General features: G+C 34.2%; 1 protein-coding gene across 1 annotated transcript in view; it reads right to left on the reverse strand.

Moving 5' to 3' along the window:
• The window catches only part of FMN1 (formin 1), a gene marked incomplete at its 3' end in the record, with an annotated part of 90,895 nt that overhangs the window by 23,602 nt on the left and 47,232 nt on the right, over positions 1–20,061 (reverse strand). The window contains exons 4-5 of the mRNA XM_010282232.1: positions 15,421–16,208; positions 11,365–11,515 (exon numbers count right to left, since the gene is read on the reverse strand). Of these exons, the coding sequence (XP_010280534.1) occupies positions 11,365–11,515; positions 15,421–16,208 (939 nt within the window). The remainder of the gene's footprint in view (positions 1–11,364; positions 11,516–15,420; positions 16,209–20,061) is intronic.

Raw genomic sequence — 20,061 nt, forward strand, 5'->3', positions numbered from 1 at the left:
GACAGAACTATTTAAGACACTCTTGAGTACATCACAAGTTCCTTAGTTTGTCTGTTAGTTTGTATTTCAGTGTGAACACATTTAAGTCTCTCTTTTTGACAAAAGATAATTCCTGGCCAGGGAGAATTGGAGAATTGTCATCTTATGCCCTCTCAACACTATTTCTGGAACACTAGGGCCTACTGAAAGGGTTTCTTTCACTCTTGTCTGAATGTGCTTCTTCCACTCAGTTGACAATTTACAAGTATTTGAGGATTTTGCTCAGGCTTTGGGTAACAGACACTTATTAGTATAATATACTGACATTCAAACTGTAATCTTTTCAGATGTCAAGTAGAGGGAGGAGAAGAAAAGGAGGAAGTTATTCTGGCTGGTTGAAATGAGTGATGCTGATGTGGATCAGTCCATAAATAAAGTAATGAAAAGCAAACCATCTGAATTTCAGAAGTGTAGTTCAGATGTTAGAAATGTCAAAGCCAAACTTCCCACAACGTTTGGACTGTTGGTATTTGTGATTGTGATTTATGTCATAAGGAAGATATGACAGCAGCACATCACAAAATGCAATACAGACATAAGTTCTTCAAAATAAGAAATGTTCACAACCAAGCAGCTGGCTTACTTCATAGTGTTGATGAACAAATACTATTAAAAATACTAGCTCATATGTAAAATTGAAACTATTAGCTAAGTTTTCCCTAAATTTATATTCTTAGTATCTGAACAATATTTAATCTATACGTACCCAAATTTAATTTTAATAGTTGTGTGACACTAATATTTGCATATTTAATTAAGTAATTGTCATCCCTCACCCCTGTGATACTCTTACAGATGCTCACATTACAGACAGTTAACTGAAATATTTACAGTAACTCATACAAATGTTTCTTACCTATGTCTTATGGGATTTAGGAATATTTAACTGTGCAACTACTTAGTCATTCACCTATATAAAAGTAGTTGAAAAATACAGGAAAAAGATAAATGATAAACACATTTTAATCTGAAAATGCAAAGTTAGTTCTTATTTATGGAGTACTGAAATTGGACAATACGAAGAAGCTGGAGTACATGCTGCCTTCAACAAAGATCTGACAGGTATTTTATGTCCCTGCTGCGGCGACTCAACATTTAATGAACTTATATTAAAGTAGATGTTGCATAATTTCTGCCAAAATAAAAAATAAAATCTGTCTTGAGAGTTTTATTTCAGCCTATATGTACAGTGTGTATGCTGTATATTAAGAAAGTAATATTATTTAAAGTGTTTTCTTCAAATGAGAAAGAATTCAGGCTCTTTATCTCCTGAGAACACAAGCAGACAAGATGATTTGGCTACAAGTTACCATAAATGAATACTCTGTAAGCATCACATCCTGTTGACTGTGATTTTTCAAGGCAAATGTAAGTAACTGCTCAGTTTATCATGGTCATTTCTGAAGCTTTACATGAATTTGCTGAACTCCGCAGAACATTAACTTCTTACAGGGATAATTACAGGCTTGAGTAGTATGCAATTTGTATAGCATTCACTGACCTCCAAGTTGACCTTGTTCAGGGGCAAATTCATAGGTTGTCATAAACCCCATTAGACATGCCTAGTTTAAGGCAAAACCTTTCCAGACTATAGCCATTGTAGACAATGACATTTGAAATCATTCTATTCAACTATTTTTAAGTGCTAATATGCTCTCCAGATATGATCAAATTAACTCACATTGCTAAGCAAGACTTTCTCCTTAAAAGATTAGTGAAAAAAAATTTTAAGAAGACCCTGTATAATTTTAAAAGCTAAAACAGAGATTCAGGTTTTAAAATGGCCAACTAACTGTACGTTCACATGCATTTTTGACAAATGTACACATGGTCACAATTACCAGGCATCAAACTAGACTCACACTACCTGAAATAGCTTCAACCAACTGGAATCTGTAACTGAAGGCTAATATTTTATTCATTAGAGGGCAAAAATGGAGCAAGACAACACAAAGTTTACAACGGGCATAAAACTACTCTAAAAACACAGTTGTAATACTAAGTATTACATAGGACTTTTGTCATGGATTTTTAGAAACAATGTATAACTTGAAAGATTTTGCAACAGAAGTATATAATCAGTAGTAGAACAGAGAACATATTTTCAGAGATAACTCATTTTCAGCCCAAATTACGGTTACTCTGTGGAAGTCACTGACAGGGAATTAAATGTGCGTGTGAATTCCAAATGGAAAGGAGACACAAAAAAATCAACACTTTCCCAGGTCATAAAAACCATAAGGCAAATAAAATGAAAGTTTGTAAAGACTGCGTTGAGCTATTTAGTCTCTGCTTTTAAAAGACAAATCACTGATCACCTCTCAGCATATTGGGACTTGCTTGTAGCTGGCAGTGACAGGTAAGCAGCTAAAATCCAGCTGACGCCAGCTGATGCTGCTATGCCAGCTGGCAGGGTTTGCCAGCTGCCTGCCACTCCACCAGACTATGAATGTATCGCTGTAATGGATGCAGCATCTTCTGGTGCCAATTCATTTTATTCACTAATCCATAACATTATTTGTTATTGTTATTTTTAATATTATTAAGTTAGCTGGTTTGCTGTACACAAGTGCCCCTTCTACATCCTTCAAATATTTATCATTTAATTTAAAAGTGGAGATATACTGAAGCTCGAATACTTTCATAAATTATTCTGTCATTCCCATTAAAAGGTGTTTCTCTAATGTAGCCAGAAATGGACTTCATTAAAGATTATATGACAGACTTCACTGTTTTGTCTCACTGTAACTTCTACATTCTGTCTGGGACGCTTACTGGTGCTGAAATCTGAACAGATTCAGTGTACTTCAGTGGTTAAAAGCTAAAACCTTCCGCCTGCTGGAGCATGGATTCTTTCCATAATATTTAAATTTACTGAGAGAAGCCATAAGCTAAAAAGCTGTCCTGTATATCACGGTGTTCCCCTCCATTCCCACTCATTAACTTTTATGGTGAAGTCAACAGCCTGTGGACCCGTAAGTAGTCTGCTGAAACCCCGTTCAAACAGAGGAAGAACATCCTGCACAAGTATGCCCCTCAAGCCGTTCTCCAGAAATGGCCCAAGAGTTACCAGTGAAATTTCAGAAGCTTAAGACTAGATATTATCTCTTCTATTCCTACTCCAAGCAGAGCCAAGTTTAACTATTTTTTGTTTAACATAGATGTTTAATATAGCTTTATATTTTTTAAATATTTTAAAAATATTTTAGGAGACATGTAATTCTATTTGCAATCCTATTAGATGACACCCCCCCTCTCTATTTTTAGCCTTTTGCTAAAGAACAAGCAAATGGCAATTCTTCAGGATAAAAAAGGAGGTAAGAAGTGAGCTAGTAAGAAATTTATTTCAGTATCTTTATTCCTATCAAAACTGTAAAAACAAGGCAAAGCCACAAAATAGGTATTTGCCCTTTATGGAAACTTTCCATACCCTACATGACTGCAGAGCTTTATGGTAAACAAGGAAATGCCATATTCATTCTTCCCAGTATAGCACAAAAAAATAAAAAGAAAGTGAGAGTGCCTCTGAAGAGCATGCACTAGCATTTTACTACTTCTACTCAAGTTTGAACACTGTTTATTATCTTACGCAGACAGCTGAAGACAGTCATTGTATTTCAACTCTGCGAAGCTTCCAACATTTTCTGCAATATCTGCCCTTCTTGCAGAAACACAAAATTCATTAATTGTAATTCCTCATTTAGTTAGATGGACAAAAAACTTGCTGACAGACATATCCCTTTCAGTTAAAAAAATGCAATTCTCTCAAAATATTGACACTCTTCTTAAATGAGAACACATGTTAATAATTATGTGAAGTCTGTTAGAGATAATAGACAACAGAAAAGCCATTATCTTTAATGTCCTCCTGCGTCTTTGAAATGATAATCATTGCACACTAAAGGGCCAAAAATGATTGATGGACTTTCATTTGGAGCATACACCTGACACAAATTACTTGACATTTACTCCTTTTTTTTTTAAGATGAAGACAGAGTGGCATCACAAACATCCAACTATCCTGTTCCTTGAAAAAGTATAGAAAATACTTGAGTTTTTGAGGATAAGTTACTAACAAGTGCTCAGATACATTGGAAAAACTAATGCAACTTCAAAATATGTGTTATGTGTAAGTCCAGCAGTGGAGCTACAGAATGCACATGGAACAAATCACAGCAAAGGAATGTTCTTTTCTATATTACTTCTTTTTCAGGCCTATAGGGTGTCATAGCTCAATACATAATGAATCACGTTTTTTATTTCATTCCAAAATATATGTCCTAATTCTGCCTTTCTTCTGTTTGGTACTACGAGAACAGATTTTGATTCTGCAAATTTAACAGGAAAGGGAGAACCTATGGCTTCAAAACAATTACATGTGCCTATCAGCTTAAAAATTTGCATGGATATGTACAGGCAAGAAAGGTTAACAGTTCAGAATGAATAAAAGCAAATTTGTTTGCATGTAAAACTTCAGTCCATCTGACATGAAAACATCTACAGAAGACTTTCACAGTCTGGGAAAGATGTTAGATCCTTCAAATTATATTCAAATCTACTAAAAGCCGAGTTCTTTCAAAAACAACTGATTTTATTTTTTTCCCAGAAAAACAGGTTAGAGTTTTAATATGCTAATTGTTTTCAGTTTTCATTGTTTTCAGTTTTCATTGTTTTCATAAACAGCTATGGAACTTAATGATACTGTACTGAATCTACTTACAGTCGAACATCCTTAGTACATAAAACTTCATAGTTGAAGTCCATTTGCAATTTCACAAATATAACTTACAATATTTTTTTAAAATAAAACATACATTTCTAGATAAATGCTTTAATGCAAATGTTAGTGGATAATAGAATAGCTGCAGAAATCATATGCCCAGAATGCTACAACTGAAATCTAAGCAGAATAAAATATAGAAACGATGATGAAAACAGTCTAGATTAACAGTTGCACTTTCACAAGCATATCAGTGATACTTTAAAAATAGGAGTTAAAAATAGGAATCTTATTCAAAGTCTAAATGTCCAATAGCATCAATACCTAAATTGAAGTTATGTACTAAAATAACCTAGTGGATCTAGCCCTTTTTCTTCTTGATTTCCAAGAAGCTGTAACTTCTAAGAAATTTTGAAAGTGGGCCCAACTACATGCATTTGAAAAAGCTTGACTGAAGACCACAACACCTTACATGGCACAAATACTTTTAGATCCAATGTATATTGCCAAGCTGCATCACACCAGTAACTTACATATTTAGATTAAGCTAACTGAATTACCCAAAACCAGAGAGAATATTTATTTGATTCATATTGAGGTGCTAATGAACTTATTTTTGTCCAGTAACTTCAACTTTGCCTGCTGCAAACTCAACCACCTCTGAACTATCCTAGTAAATAAATCCCACTCTTTCTATATATTATTTATCCATCTAGAGTGTCTGGAAAAGTCAGGATGCAAGCAATAGTCTCTTTTCCATTTCATAGATATCACATCCAAAAATCACTGCATTGTAATACCTCATATAAGATCGTAATGCTTTTAGTCTTACACTTCAAAGGCATTATTATGAGAGAAGAATTCTATTTATTAATTCTTAAACATATTGCACACTATTTTGCTCTAATATTGAGACATAATGAATATATTCATCTAGACAGTAAATTCTCCCCAATCCAGAAAAGACAAATTCTACTCCCAAGAAATAATACCTAAAAACCTGGAATATTTATTTTGATCATTACCTACATAATACCGTAGAACTTTTATTTACAAGATCGCATATATGCAGAGCAGATAAATTCACAAGAATAAGGGTTTCCTGAAATATTTCAGAGGATGCAGAGTTGGAAAAAAAATAAGAGGTTCTTCCAAAACTAAATTTTCCAAAGGAGTGCATGATAGAAGAAGCATGAGCAGCCACACACTTTGCAGAGCTTCTAAGCCTAGATAAGCATAACCATAACAAACTTCAACAATATATGTGTACCAGAAAGGTACATCTGACCTTCATTTAAACTATATTATTTTTACGTTGTATCACTACTAAGTGAACGTAGCATATTTTTCCAAAATAAGCTAATAAATGCCTAAAAATAAATAAGATTGCCCTCTATGCAGTCCTTTAGGAAGTCATATTACCATTTCTGCTGAAAGGTTCTTAACTTTCCTTCCGTTTTTTTCCCACATACTTGTTAGATTACCTTATTTTTAAATAACTGCATTTCAAATTCTAATAATTTCATCCTCATGTCAGGATGATAGCCTCTAGAAACTAGTGTATCTCAATTAATAAGCCATTTTCCAGCAGGCATGAAAGCAACAAATTTGAGAATCATGAAAGTGCTTCCAGTCTGGAAAAAAGGATAGACAGCTGTTTTCATCCACAGGGCAACGGACAGAAAGCGGACTTTATGACTTTTAATTGAGTAACACAATCACGATGTTGGAAAGGCACTCAAAATGTCATCCAAAGCATTTCTGCATTTCAAGACAATATCAACTATATGTGTATCATTCTAAACAAACTTTCTTAAAGGTCTCCCAATACAGAAACACAATTTCCCTAGCCAAAATTGCTAAGCATTCCTTTGGTATTCTTACTCTTAGAAAGCTTTTCAAAATTTTTCTTTGCAGCAGCTGCATGCACTTGATGACACTTACTGTCGGTCCCAATCAGCCTTCCCTTTTCTAGACTAAACAACCATAATAATTAAATTCTTTTCTCAGAGACTACTTTTACACTTTTCATCGTTCTCACTCTTCTTGACTCTTTACAGTTAGTAATTTTTAATGAAGGGCTGTAATGCCTAAATCTAGATGCAGTTCTTAACTGAGACATGGCTGAGTAGATTGTCTTGCAAGCAACACTTTTGTTATCTATCAGAGTTTTGTTTCCCTTTTTAGTAGTACCACTGTTTGACAATTCATGTTGCTCTTGTGAGCCACTATAATCCCAAGATCCTTTCTGCTAAACTACTACCTAGTCAGTTAGCCAGTTGTACCCCATCTTATTTTTAGGTACCTGAATTTCCTTCTCTATATTAACCTTGTGGTTACCTGTATTAGCTTTGTGCTTATCTCTATCTTTCAGACCATATCTCTGATACATAAAACCTTTCTAAAGAGTCTACTCCAGTATATTTGAAGGCTCTTGCAACTAGATGGTGGCTGCAGAGTTAATATTCCATTATACAGGTCATACGTGAATATACTGAAGTAACCAGACCCAGCATAGCCGCTCACAGAATCCTCAATGTATTCTCCTATGAGTATAAATATACTCTATATCATAAATATTTATTTTATAAATTATTTATTACAATATAATACATATTATTAATGTAAGTACATTAGATGTATGAGTATAAATATATATATATGAATATAAATATGTACTCAGAAGCTTCCCTTCTGAGCGTAACTTGCCAAATGGTACTGGAAAACAGACTATCCATTCCATTTATGTACAAGAAGATTTAGATATTTCTGGATGAAAATGTTAGATGTCTATCAGCTGTAAGCAACAAAAGCACAGCATACAGAGAATATTTTAGTCTGTGCTGCCATAAGGTGTCAACTATGTGGACAAATGGATAAGAATAGAATGAAGTGAAATTTCTATACACTTCATGTGATGCTTTCCACAGAAGCATTCACTTCACAGACTAAGCATACAGATTATTCTGACTGGCTTCACAAAAATAATAATTTGGAGAATAAATTGAATAATATTATTTTATTTGGAACTGCAAGAGAAATGTAAATAGATGGTAAAGAAGTCATAATTCAACAGGCCACTAATTGTTAAAGTCTTCTGGGTTTTATGAAGAAGACCCAGTTAAATGAGAAACAATTCCCTTCTAATTTGAACGATAGGATCGTACTCCCAACTGCATAAGGAACTTGATTGTGAGGCACCAATGTAATTCTCATTCAAAGAGAAAAGTATTAAGTAATCATGTTTGCACCACCTATTGGTCTGTCATTTTTCTAAATACCAAGCAGGCCAAACTTGGTTTGTATAAGATGGTATGAAACAGGACAATGTTTACGCCGAGGAGAAGAGATTTAATGCAGTGAATAGGTCAACACTGACATGCATTATTAAATAAAATAGCTGACCTATTCTAAACACAAACTACTACTCCAGATTCTATTACTGTACCTATATATTTCTTTGGAAAGCTTTCTTATAAAACATGAGAAAGGAATTTTCAAAGAAATACAAAACAAAGTAGCATCAGGTAAAAATTATAATATATGATAAACCTCATAAGATTCATATTTCTGTTTTAATGTCTGTAGAAAGCATCTCTAACTAGACTATATAATTCCATACAGCGTGACACTTGTAGAATTCTTAAGACCAGACAAGCACAGATTTCTGTATTGAAGCAAAGAAAAAGATTGTTGTTAAAATCCTAGTAGACAGATGTAATTGTTAGAAAAAAAAGGCAAGAAAAGTTGAAAGCTGAGAAAAAGCTTGAGAAAGCACAAATGAAGCCAGCAGAACTGATAGTTTTACATTAAACTACAGGAGCTTTCTGTTACTATCTACTAATAAACCCTCCTGTAACTAAATAAAATGCCTCTCTACTACTCTGTTGCTTGCAGCCCACCAAGATTGATCCATTGGAGCCTGCCTGCAGACATCTGGGCTTTCAGAGAGACAAGTAAAAACACAGGACCATCTAAGAGGACCAACTGTCTGTAAAAATATTCAGTTGCTACTATGAGTCATATAACAAGAGAAAGGTGTAAAGACAGGATATACAATAAGAAAGTTTCATTTGAATTCTAAAAGCTGATTTATTTTTAATTTTTAAATTGAACAAATGACAGAAAGTTCAATATTGTTGACCATGAGTTTTTGAAATTTTCACAGAAAGCCCTACAATTCTCATGGTTGGAGACACCATGATCATAATCCCATGGGTTTTACCAAACTAAAGACATAGTAATAGATATAAATCTTAATTTATCTCTTAGAGGATTTATTTTTGTATTTTCACACAGTACTTTAAAGGAACTTTTTTTTTTTCATATCATTAATTTCAGGAAAATATATCCCTAGTCTTAAAATAATAAGTTTACATTTAATAACAAAACAGAATGATTCAAACGGTGACATAAGTAAAGAAGATATCTTTGTAAGAAAATACTTCGGTTTCTCACAAGAAATAGTACTTATTATTTTACCATTATTTCCTATATTGTATAGAGTAACTATTATCCAATTCGATTTTGGATAAAGTTAAGAGAGATCATAAAAAAAATTGTGCTTCCGTAACAAGTAAGTTAGTTTACAAAGCAGCAAAGAAAAATTCAATTTCATCTTTCAGAATACTGGCCTAATTCTCTTCCTGGTTTGCTGTTGTACACCTAGAGAAATAGGTATATTCACTTAATTGCTGAGATTTTGAAACACAAAGGTAACTAGTTGTGCATATTATTTCTCCATTAAAGTTACACTGGTTACATTCATCTTCAAAGTTCTTTAGAAACATGTATTTCCTATTAAATAATTCTTTCTGAGAGAGGTGAATTAATGAAATGTAAAAAAATTAATAATAAATTTTAGAAAGACGGCATCAGAAATGTGAACTAATGGGATTTACAGATACAGCTGAGTACTACATGCCATATGCACTTGAAGTATTTGTCAAATAAAGTATGTCAAAATATTTTTCACAGAGATGTTCGTGTCCAACTGCTATCTAACATCTGAAGGACTGTAACAATCAATAATTTCTTTAGGGTGTATTTGGAAATGCCAGCATGCCCCCATCCTGGCCCCAGTTTTCATTTTCCACTTTTTGTATCACATGAGTTTGAATTGTATAAATGCTATAGCCTTATTTACACTTCTCATTAACTGTTGTGCTAAGACACAAGACAGGAAGTTTATGATCAAAGATGTTTTGAAATATCTGATTGCACTGCCACGTATCTATGGATGTACATTTCACGCTATATGTATAAAATTAAAAAAGGAAGATAACATAGGTTACATACAAAGTGCCCTCTTGTGGTTCCAAGCAGGTAAACTCAAACAGATTTACGACATAGTATATATTTAAATGGATTTCTAATATACAACCACATTGTTTTAGGAAAACACTATAGATTATTATTCAGCCCAGCATTTTTCCTGCAGCAAATACTACTAATGTAATTTCTTTGTCCTATCTGCACATAGTACCTGACAAGTACAAGCTCTCTCTCTAATGGATCGTGTCTAAGGCAGACAATGTCTGCGCTACTGTAATGACATAGCTACCGCATAAACTTTTGGCCATTAAGGACATGATTGTCCTGGCCCTTCCTGAAACAGCTCTTCAGGTATACCAGAAAAAAAGTTTTTTGGCATTCTTTATTCAAAACGTCTAACAGTGCTTTATATATCTTGCTTTATACTGTATTTTTCCAATAAAATTAATCTCAGCGGAAGACAGGTTTGCTAGAGTAACTTAATGACAGCCTTTAATCATAAAAGAGTTCAAGGGTAGACATGGCCTAACTTTCATTCAGTTCTCGTACACAATATTTTTTCTACCTCACTGGGATTTGCAACTTTCATTTCCAAAGGCAAGAAAACTTCCCAGGTGTGCTGGTTTTGGCTGAGATGTTGCTAACACAAGGATGTTTTCGCTATTGTTGAGCAGTGCTTGCACAGAGTCAAGTCTTTTTCTGTTCCTCACACCACCCCACCAGCCAGTAGGCTGGGGGTGCACAAGAAACTGGGAGACAACACAGCTGGGACAGCTGACCCCAAGGGACCAAAGGGATATTCCATACCATCTGATGTCATGCTCAGCATATAAAGCTGGGAGAAGGAGAAAAAAGGGGGGGACATTTGGAGTTATGGCCTTTGTCTTCCCAAGTAACTGTTACATGTGATGGAGCCCTGCTTCCCTGGAGGTGGCTGAACACCTGAAGATGGGAAGTGGTGAATGAATTCCGTGTTTTGCTTTGCTTGCCTGCACGCTTTTGCTTTCCCTATTAAACTGTCTTCATCTCAACCCATGAGTTCTCTCATTTTTACTCTTCTGATTCTGTCTCCCACCCCACCAGCGGGCAATGAATGAGCAGCTGTGTGGTGCTTCATTGCCAGTTGGGGTTAAACCACAACACAAGACAAATAATAACCCTGCATTCTCAAGCAAGAGATGAATCAGCAATCCACCTATTTTGCTTTAAAATGAGCTTTACAAACTCATCTATTACCTGTTCGTTCATCAAGTAAATAAAAAGGGAGTTTTCATAAAATGTGAAACTAAACAGTGACACAAAAAAAGCAAATACAACGAAACCATAAATACCTTTTTGGCCTTGGTTTTTTTTTCATAAGTCTCTGATAATGGTTTTCTTTTTTCCTGAGTGGTGTCTTTGGAGAATAAGTATTCAAATTCAGTAGTATCAAGTATATCAGGTTCTTCCAGTGATTCCCATAATGTTGGCATAGCAGTTTTCCTATAAAAGGAAAGGTAATAATAGAATTTCCAATATACATATATGAAAACCCATAACAGATCTAGTCATAATAGATGAAAAAACGTAACAGATTTAAAAATTCAAAGCAACATGCACTGCTGCTATACAAACAGAATCCCTTCCCTGTACCTCGCTCTTGTAAGGAGTCAAAGTGTTTTGTAGAAGGCTGTACCAAAAGGTTTAGCTATTTAGTATCCATGCCTGCTAGAGTACCAAAATGCATGATTTGTATTGTACAGTTTTTTGTACAAGAACCGAATATTACAACTGCAGCTTGTGCAAGTACATCTCAAGACATTTCTGCCACTTCAATGAGGATCAGGAGTATTTCAAGCAGAGCTTTTTTGAGAAATTCTCAGTAATCTGTTTAGACCCACAAAAATAAACAATATCAACAAATAGTGAACAAACTTCATTCAAGCATATTTTAAGAGCACTTGGGGTCATTTGTATAGGACTTGATTCACTTCATGCTATCTGCAGACATTGTATGTTCATATTTATCCTTGTTGCAGTTCTGAGAAACTAGAGTAATTATGTGCCCGATATTTTGGGAGACTAAGCAGTATTCTGCTCCCTTCAAACAACTGTAAATATTTAATGTGGATTATCTTTCCTTCTTTTTTTGCACCTTCCAAGACCAGATTTAGTTTTGGAACACTTTGGAACTTGTTTACATAACCCTCTATTTTTATCTGGATTTGGGGAAAACACTATGTAGTGCTGCAAAGATGGCACTTCAATTCTGAATGAGCTTTGCTTCAAAATTTCAATGCCTCAGTAAGATATGTGGGACAAAATTTCTGAGTGCTCTTGTCTCTATCAGTAGAAGGTGGGCTCACTTCTTCCAGCAGATGTCACTAAAAGGCAGTGAAATTATTTCTAATTAAAAAAAAAAAAAAAGGGGGTGATGAAGCCTCCTATAAAATACAAATGGCTGATGTCACTAAACATACGTTTATTAGATGCAATATGCAACAAAATGCAACACCTACCAATTTAAGGGAAACCAAATTTTTTTTTTTTCCAAATTTAGGATTTTTTCTACTTAATATTCAACTGTATATTTACTAACGTGAATGTTTAAGGAAGTCTAATTTTTCCATTAGCATCTGCTGATGAAGCACAGTCTGTGTCACAGGACATACTTACAAGCTCCACAGCTTCATTCTCCCTGATGCTAGCCCTAGTGTCAGACACACTGAAGAATGAAGGATTCTTTCTGGCTCTGCAACAAGAACTTTGAAGTCCTGGATAGCTGCTGATCTGAGCAGCAGACCCTTGAATAAGTTACTAGTTTTAGTGCAGAGCATGAAAATACTGGACCATTACATCTGAACCAGCAGTTCACCAGAAAGCTATGACTGAGACCTTATCTTGCATTCAGCAAAAGCTTGATGAACCAGCAATATTTCAGAACAACATTTTGATTTCAGTGAATCAATAGGAAGAATTACAACAAGGTTTATTTATGGACCAACTATTTATTCACTATGAAACAATTTTTCACTAGCAATTTTGGGAAAGTAAAACCAAAATGCTCAAACTTTCTGCTCCAAAATATTTCAGTGCCTTTAATTCTGAATCGTGGAAAGAATACAACTGATATTTCATTAACTGTTTGTTCCTGTCAAACATTTTATATAAAATATTAACACCTTACAATGATTTATTATACCAGAATGACTTTTTCTCAGCAAAATAAATTCAGACAAAGAGCTATAAACTAAAGCTTGTATTTGAAAGCATTTAAATGCAGATATTTACTTTCTCAAATATAACCCTAAAAATAACTTAAAAAGATTAAATACTAATTGTAAATTATTTGTAATACTTAAATAAGTTATAGTGACTTATTATAATATAAAAAGTAATCTATAATAAATTATCTATAATGTAATTCATAATATATAATAGTCATAGCATATAATAGAGTATGTAATCTAGTGTCTCTATCTATAGTATACCATATATAGCATAATATTATTATATGATTAAGTCATACATAATAATTTATAAAAATGTTTAAAATAAACTTTGTGGTTTTGCAACTACACTTACGCTAAAATAATTTTGAACACAGATAATAACAATTTGAATTTTAAGACCCGAATAATCATGTTATTTCATTACTTGCGTAACAATGGACCTGAATTTTGTTTCATGATTCTAGGAACTCCTTGTTAAACTTGAAATAGTCTGTGTCACTTAAGCATCCCCAAAAAATACTTTTTGAGCCAAGCCTCTTAATGGAGCTCTAGATTACACTAATAAACACTTGAAGCAAAGTTAGAATCAATCAAAATCCAAAAGAGCAGCTGAGCAGCACTGAAACCACATACCACTGTAGCAGTAAGGTGAGCTGGGCCAGAAAGTGTAAGTGAGAGTACTTTTTTTCTCCTGCCAGTTGAATAAATGGATAGCACAAACAAAAGTTGTGCGATCATTTCAAAAAGACTGTCCAGAAATTGTTTATTTACACCTGTTCACCAAATGATCCCTTATAAACAACTCAATAAAACAATATATTTCATAGTAACTTTAGATTTGCTACAACAGTATATACTGCTAGACTACTTTCATAGAATTATAGAATGGTTTGGGTCGGAAGGGGCCTTTAAAGATCATCTAGTTCCGCTCCCCACCACCACAGGCAGGGACATCTTCCATCAGATCAGGTTGCTCAAAATCCCATCCAACCTGATCTTGAAGACTTCCAATGATGAGGCATCCACAGCTTCTCTGGGCAAGCTATTCTAGTGTCTCACCAAGCTTGTAAAAAATTTCTTCCTTACCTGCAATCTAAATCTGCCTCCTTTCAGTTTAAAACCATTGCCCATTGTCCTGTCACTACAGGCCTCGGTAAAAAGTCTTTCTCCATCTTTCTCATAAGCCCCCTTTATACAATGAAAGGCCGCAACAAGGTCCTCCTCCCAAGCCTTCCCTTCTCCAGGCTGAATAACCCCAACTCTCTCAGCTTCTCCTCACAGGAGAGGTGTTCCATCCCTCTGATTATTTTTGTGGCCCTCCTCTGGACCTGCTCCAACAGGTCCATGTCTTTCTTGTACTGGGGGCCCCAGAACTGGATGCAATATTCCAGGTGGGGTCTCACCACAGCAGAGTAGGAGAATCACCTCCCTTGACCTACCGGCCATACTTCCTTTAGTGCAGGCTAGGATATGGGGCTCAGGATATGGCTTTCAGGGCTTCAAGTTCACTTTGCTGGCTCATGTCCAATTTTTTGTCCACTAGTATCCCTAAATTCTTCTCTGCAGGGCTGCTTTCAATCCATTCATCCCCTAGTCTGTATTGATACTGGGGATTGCCCCAGCTAAGGTGCAGTACCTTGCACTTGGCCTTGTTGAACTTCATGAGGTTTGCATGGGCCCAGTCCTCAAGCTTGTCAAGGTCCCTCTGGATGGCATACCTTCCCTCAAGCATATCTAGCGTTGACAGATAAGAACTAAATCACAATAAGATTGGTAATTTTTTATATCTATTTTTTTAAACTATAGAGGTTTCTATCAGTAGTAAGACTCCTCCATAATGGATGCTTCATGCTACAGGCTCCTGAGCTGCATGTATTTATATATATGTTTTACTTTTCCTGCTCTGACAGAATTATACACAGAGGTTGGGTTCCAGTTTAACCTCTGGAATCATAGAGGGTGACATAACAGTGCTCTGAAGATGGTATCACTTGAAGTGACTGGAAAGGAAAGATGAAACTCTTAAGTTGTCACCTGACCAACTTCAACATTTCAATTCTAATTCTAATTAAGATTTTAAAAAAATAAATAATTCTTTCTAATCTCTTGGCTATATATACCCTTGTATCATGGCCTATAAATAGTAACTCTTAAGTCCAAATAAATATATTTTACCTGCTGCCCTGTAATTGTATCCGTGTCCAATACAAAGGCTTCATGGGACGGCTAGGTTCAATGGCAGGTTTTCGAGGACCTTGGTTTGAAGATAAAGTGCTATTAAAAAAGAACCCAGGCCCAGGAGGTGGAGGGGGTGGAGGTAACCCAGATCCAGGCAGTGGAGGAGGAACAGGAGGTCCCAACCCTGGAAGCGGTGGTGGTGGCGGCGGTGGTGGTGCTTGAAAATTCCTACAGCCTTCAGAAAGTGGAGGTGGCAGTGGTGGACCAGATCCAAACTGAGATGTCAGTGAATTCGGACCCGTTGGCAAAGGTGGTGGTGGAGGAACTAAACCTGGTAGTGAAGAATCAGGAAAGGGAGGAGGAGGAGGAGGTGGTGGTGGTGGTGGAGGAGGAGGAGGCAGCAGCATTTGTTTTGGTTGACAAGATAAGACACTTTCTGAAGATTGTACATTGTAATTGTCCTTATTTTCACTTTGGGCAGAAATACTATGTGACAAAGAAGAAATATTAAGCTTTTTGGGTACTATTTGGTTATTTTTCACAGCTCTGTTTTCTTCTTCACTAGGCTTTATGAAAGTTTCTCTGTCAGTCTGTATACATACATTTCGGTATGTCTTTGGTGGGTTATCATCCTCAGTAGAAACACCAATATCCTTTGCTTTTTCATTTCTTCTCTTTAATTTATTATCAAGTTCATTCTTCAGCTGTGCAATGGTTTCCTCAAGCTGAGCAGTTGATACAGCATGTTCTCCACGAATATGGAATACCCTGAGTTCAAACTGAGACTGAAGAACAACAAAAAATCCCTTAGTGAAAATATTTTTGTGAAGTGTTTATTTTGTAGTAATTAAAAATCCTCACATTTAGACTGTGTCCTTACTTTAAGGAAATCATAATGACAGAAATACTTCACTTTACGAGTTCTAAATGGCATTATTGCAAGCTATTACATATTTGGACAATTACTATTTACTAGAAATGTAAGCAATGTGTGTTTCAACAAAATATATTTTATGAGCAAACATCCAGCACATCAATTTAGCACATTCTAACTTGTCCCTTGTCTTTAAGCAGACTTACCACTTTTAAATTGCTGAATGCAATAATTAATAGTTCATTATGGAAAAAGGTACCTTTTTTGAATGGTATTGTACTTAATGACATTATTTTATTGACTATTTCATATCATAAATATGCCATTATATATAGTTAACATGTTAGGAAGTAAAAAATTGATTAAACATAAGAGAAGTTGAAATTCCTTACGGATAAAACATTAAACAAACAAATTAAAACACTTTGTCAATTTATTAAAAGTGTTCTCATCAATTAAATTCACAGAGGTACACCTAAATTCTCCTTCAAATTTATCTTTACAATTAGATTAAAACTTCATTTCTACCAGATATATTTTAATCTACAATTCAGGAAAATAAATCTTAGAACGAAGAGGCTCAGGATGATTTCACTGAGGTAGAAGAAAATAACAATCTTTCAAGAATAAATGTAAGTAAGGAAGAAAAAACACCACTTCTCTTACCATGTATCAGGAAAATATAAAACATTTGACTCAGAAATATCTCCTTTAAATAATCCAATCCAATATTGCTATTCCAGATGATTAAGTCCCTACAAGCTATTTTCTGTTATGCCATGATACTATCAGGCAGCTGACTGACGTTATCTTGTTTCTGTGCAAGGCAATGACTCCTGAAAGAGCATTTTCCATGGTTCTTTCAGGATCTCTGTACAAAAAGAAGCCAACACTGCAACCAGAACCAGCTAATGAGCTGTGATTTTCCCAAATTCCTGCAGGCACAGCAATTTACACTTAAAAAATTCCCACATAGTGCTGGTCAGACGTGGCAACATAGCACTCCCTACTTATCATTCCAACTTGAGTATTAGGTCAGAGTTAATAGTTTACAGCATTAATATGCATCCAAGTCATGCACCTGTACCTCAGTATGGAAGATACGGTAGTGTAATACACTGTAACTTTATATCATACAAAGAAGCTTCAATTAATATGCAAAAAATACATGTTATTTCTTATAGCAGTATGATCAGCTTGCATTCTAATCAATTTGTTAAGATAAAGTCTAAAGTAAAAAAATCTGAACATATAGGATACAAAATACTCCTTTTCTTAACTGGCAAGTATAAAGCGGGGAAATCGGGTTTAAAGTCTTGCAAAGATAACCAAACAGAGATTTGTATTGGAAACAACCCAGTTTCTATTAGTTTTATAGACGAACTAGGAAAAATAAAACATTTTTTGCTTGGCTTTTTTTCTTTTCCTACTGTTACTCTATCAAAGTTTGTTGTCATTCAGTTTAATTATTAGTTCAGTTCAATTATTAGTTCAGTTCAACTATCACAAGGTTTTCTGCCATTTGAATTGCTCCAGAGAAATCACCTTTCTTTTTAAACTTGGCATACTGATCCATAAATGAGGTAATGAAGTAATTTTGCCTTGGGGAATTTACTTATTTTGTTTATCATAGTATTTTGCCCCTATTAGACATCAAAAACTCCATGATGGACCAATTCACTTTAAACGTTAAAAATTTTCCCAGCAGTAAATCTGAAGTCACTTTAAAAACACACTGTAAAACAAGCACAGTATTTAACAAAACTACTTGTTACATTTAACTAGGCATGAAAGCAACTGTGTTAGTATTATATACCTTTTCAACTACAGAACTTCAGTCTTTAATTTACAACATAAAATTGGTGGTTTAAAATCAAAATTATATTTGAAAGGGTAGTTTTATGCTTTGTCTTGCTTTTTACTCTTTCACATTTTCAAAATTATTTTCTGTTAATAAAAATTATGAAATTATTAACATAAACAAGAATTAAAGCTAAAATTACAGATAAAATCACTAAGCTCAAAAACAAAAAGTGGGCTTAATAAAAATGATACATTGGGACTCTGCCTTGAACATCTCATCAATAGTGAAGATCAATCTTCTCCAACTGACTGCAACATAAAAGAGCAGTAAGTAATAAAACAAGTTTTTATTTTAATTACCTTACATCTCAAAACAAACCTTCACCAAAATAAGATTAATATTGAAATCTTTTTAGTTTACATAACTATGATGGTATTTTCAACAAAATTTTCAAGCACATCTATTATTAATATGTATTATTTTTATATATACATACATATTCTTCATAGAGGTCTGCTTCCTGGCACATATTTCTTCAAAAGAGATTAAATACTCTAAAATCTTATAATAAATCAAATGGAGATCAAACAGCATCCAGTCATTCCATACAGGTAGAATTTAAACGTTCTCTTTCTGTCATTTAATATGACAAGTATGTATAAAGTCTATTACATTTTCTTTAGTATACCACTAAGGACTAGTTAGATACATTAGATACATTACATAATAAAGAAAATCAGTGTGTACCACACTTAGGCACCTTTGACTCCTGAAAATAGGTCAATAAATAAAAATAATTTTCAAAAAACATTAGAATTTTCACTTGTCTGTGGCTTAAAACATTTCACATGGCGCCACCCATTAGAATGAAATATTAGAATTCAGGCTACAGAATACTTACTGATAATCACTAGACCTCAATATACAAATCCCATAGGAGCATACGAAAAACTCAAACTAAAACTAAACTAACTAAAATTAACTAAATTCAATTGATTAAATTAAAGTTTAAGTTAAATAAATTTTGATGCAAACTTTTCATCAATACAACCATTCATTATGCAAGAGCATTTCTTGACTTGACAAATGGGTTGTTCTTTAGAAGTTGTGGGATTTGTATTAGTTTAGTATCCTTCTTCTGATGCATGATACATCAAATGTATCTTTATAATAAAAATACTAACTCTAAGTCACTAAATATTGCTATAGCAATTGGTGATACAGTACATATCCAGGCAAATCTTTTCTTTCTTACAATTCATAAAAGAAAGGATAGGAACAATGGAATCTTTTTACACTTTACATTATAAATAAATCTAACGTACTGAAATGGAATATAATAGAAGTATTTCCATCTCACAATTTCAAGTGGGAAATAAATGAATCAAAATTACTTTTACACTATATGCTGTCACCAGAATCCTGAAATATTAATATAATGTGAACACAGAGACATTTTACTGAATAGAAAATTAGCGTTAGAAGCATTGTGCACAACTTTTGCAGTTAAAATACTGTTTTCATCTAAATGGAAATGAAAGCTTTTTTACTATAGTATACTTACGTCTACCAAAGCTTACAGTTCTATTTACAGTTCTATTTTATTTTATTTAGCTGTCTAGCAACACTCCTTTAAAATGTTTATGATGGTTACATAATAATACCTGTGGCTGCTGGGAAGAACCAATTTTTAGCTAAATTCGGATCCACAGGGATTTGAATAAATTATTTTGTTGATAGATAGATACAGTTCAAATTATTCAGTATCTTGTTACTGAATCATGTCAGCAATTGCTATCATGTTGGCAATACACCGAGTCTGTTTTCATGGCATGGCATGCACCAGAAGCTTTGGGAACTGCTGTTAAGATGAACACTGACTAAAGGCTATCATCAAATTATAATAGTTTGGTCACAGCTCATTTAAGCAGAAAGAAATGGGAAAGAAAATTTCAGCAGG

The sequence above is a fragment of the Phaethon lepturus genome, unplaced genomic scaffold, assembly GCF_000687285.1.
Source record: "Phaethon lepturus isolate BGI_N335 unplaced genomic scaffold, ASM68728v1 scaffold622, whole genome shotgun sequence".
Lineage (NCBI taxonomy): Eukaryota > Metazoa > Chordata > Aves > Phaethontiformes > Phaethontidae > Phaethon > Phaethon lepturus.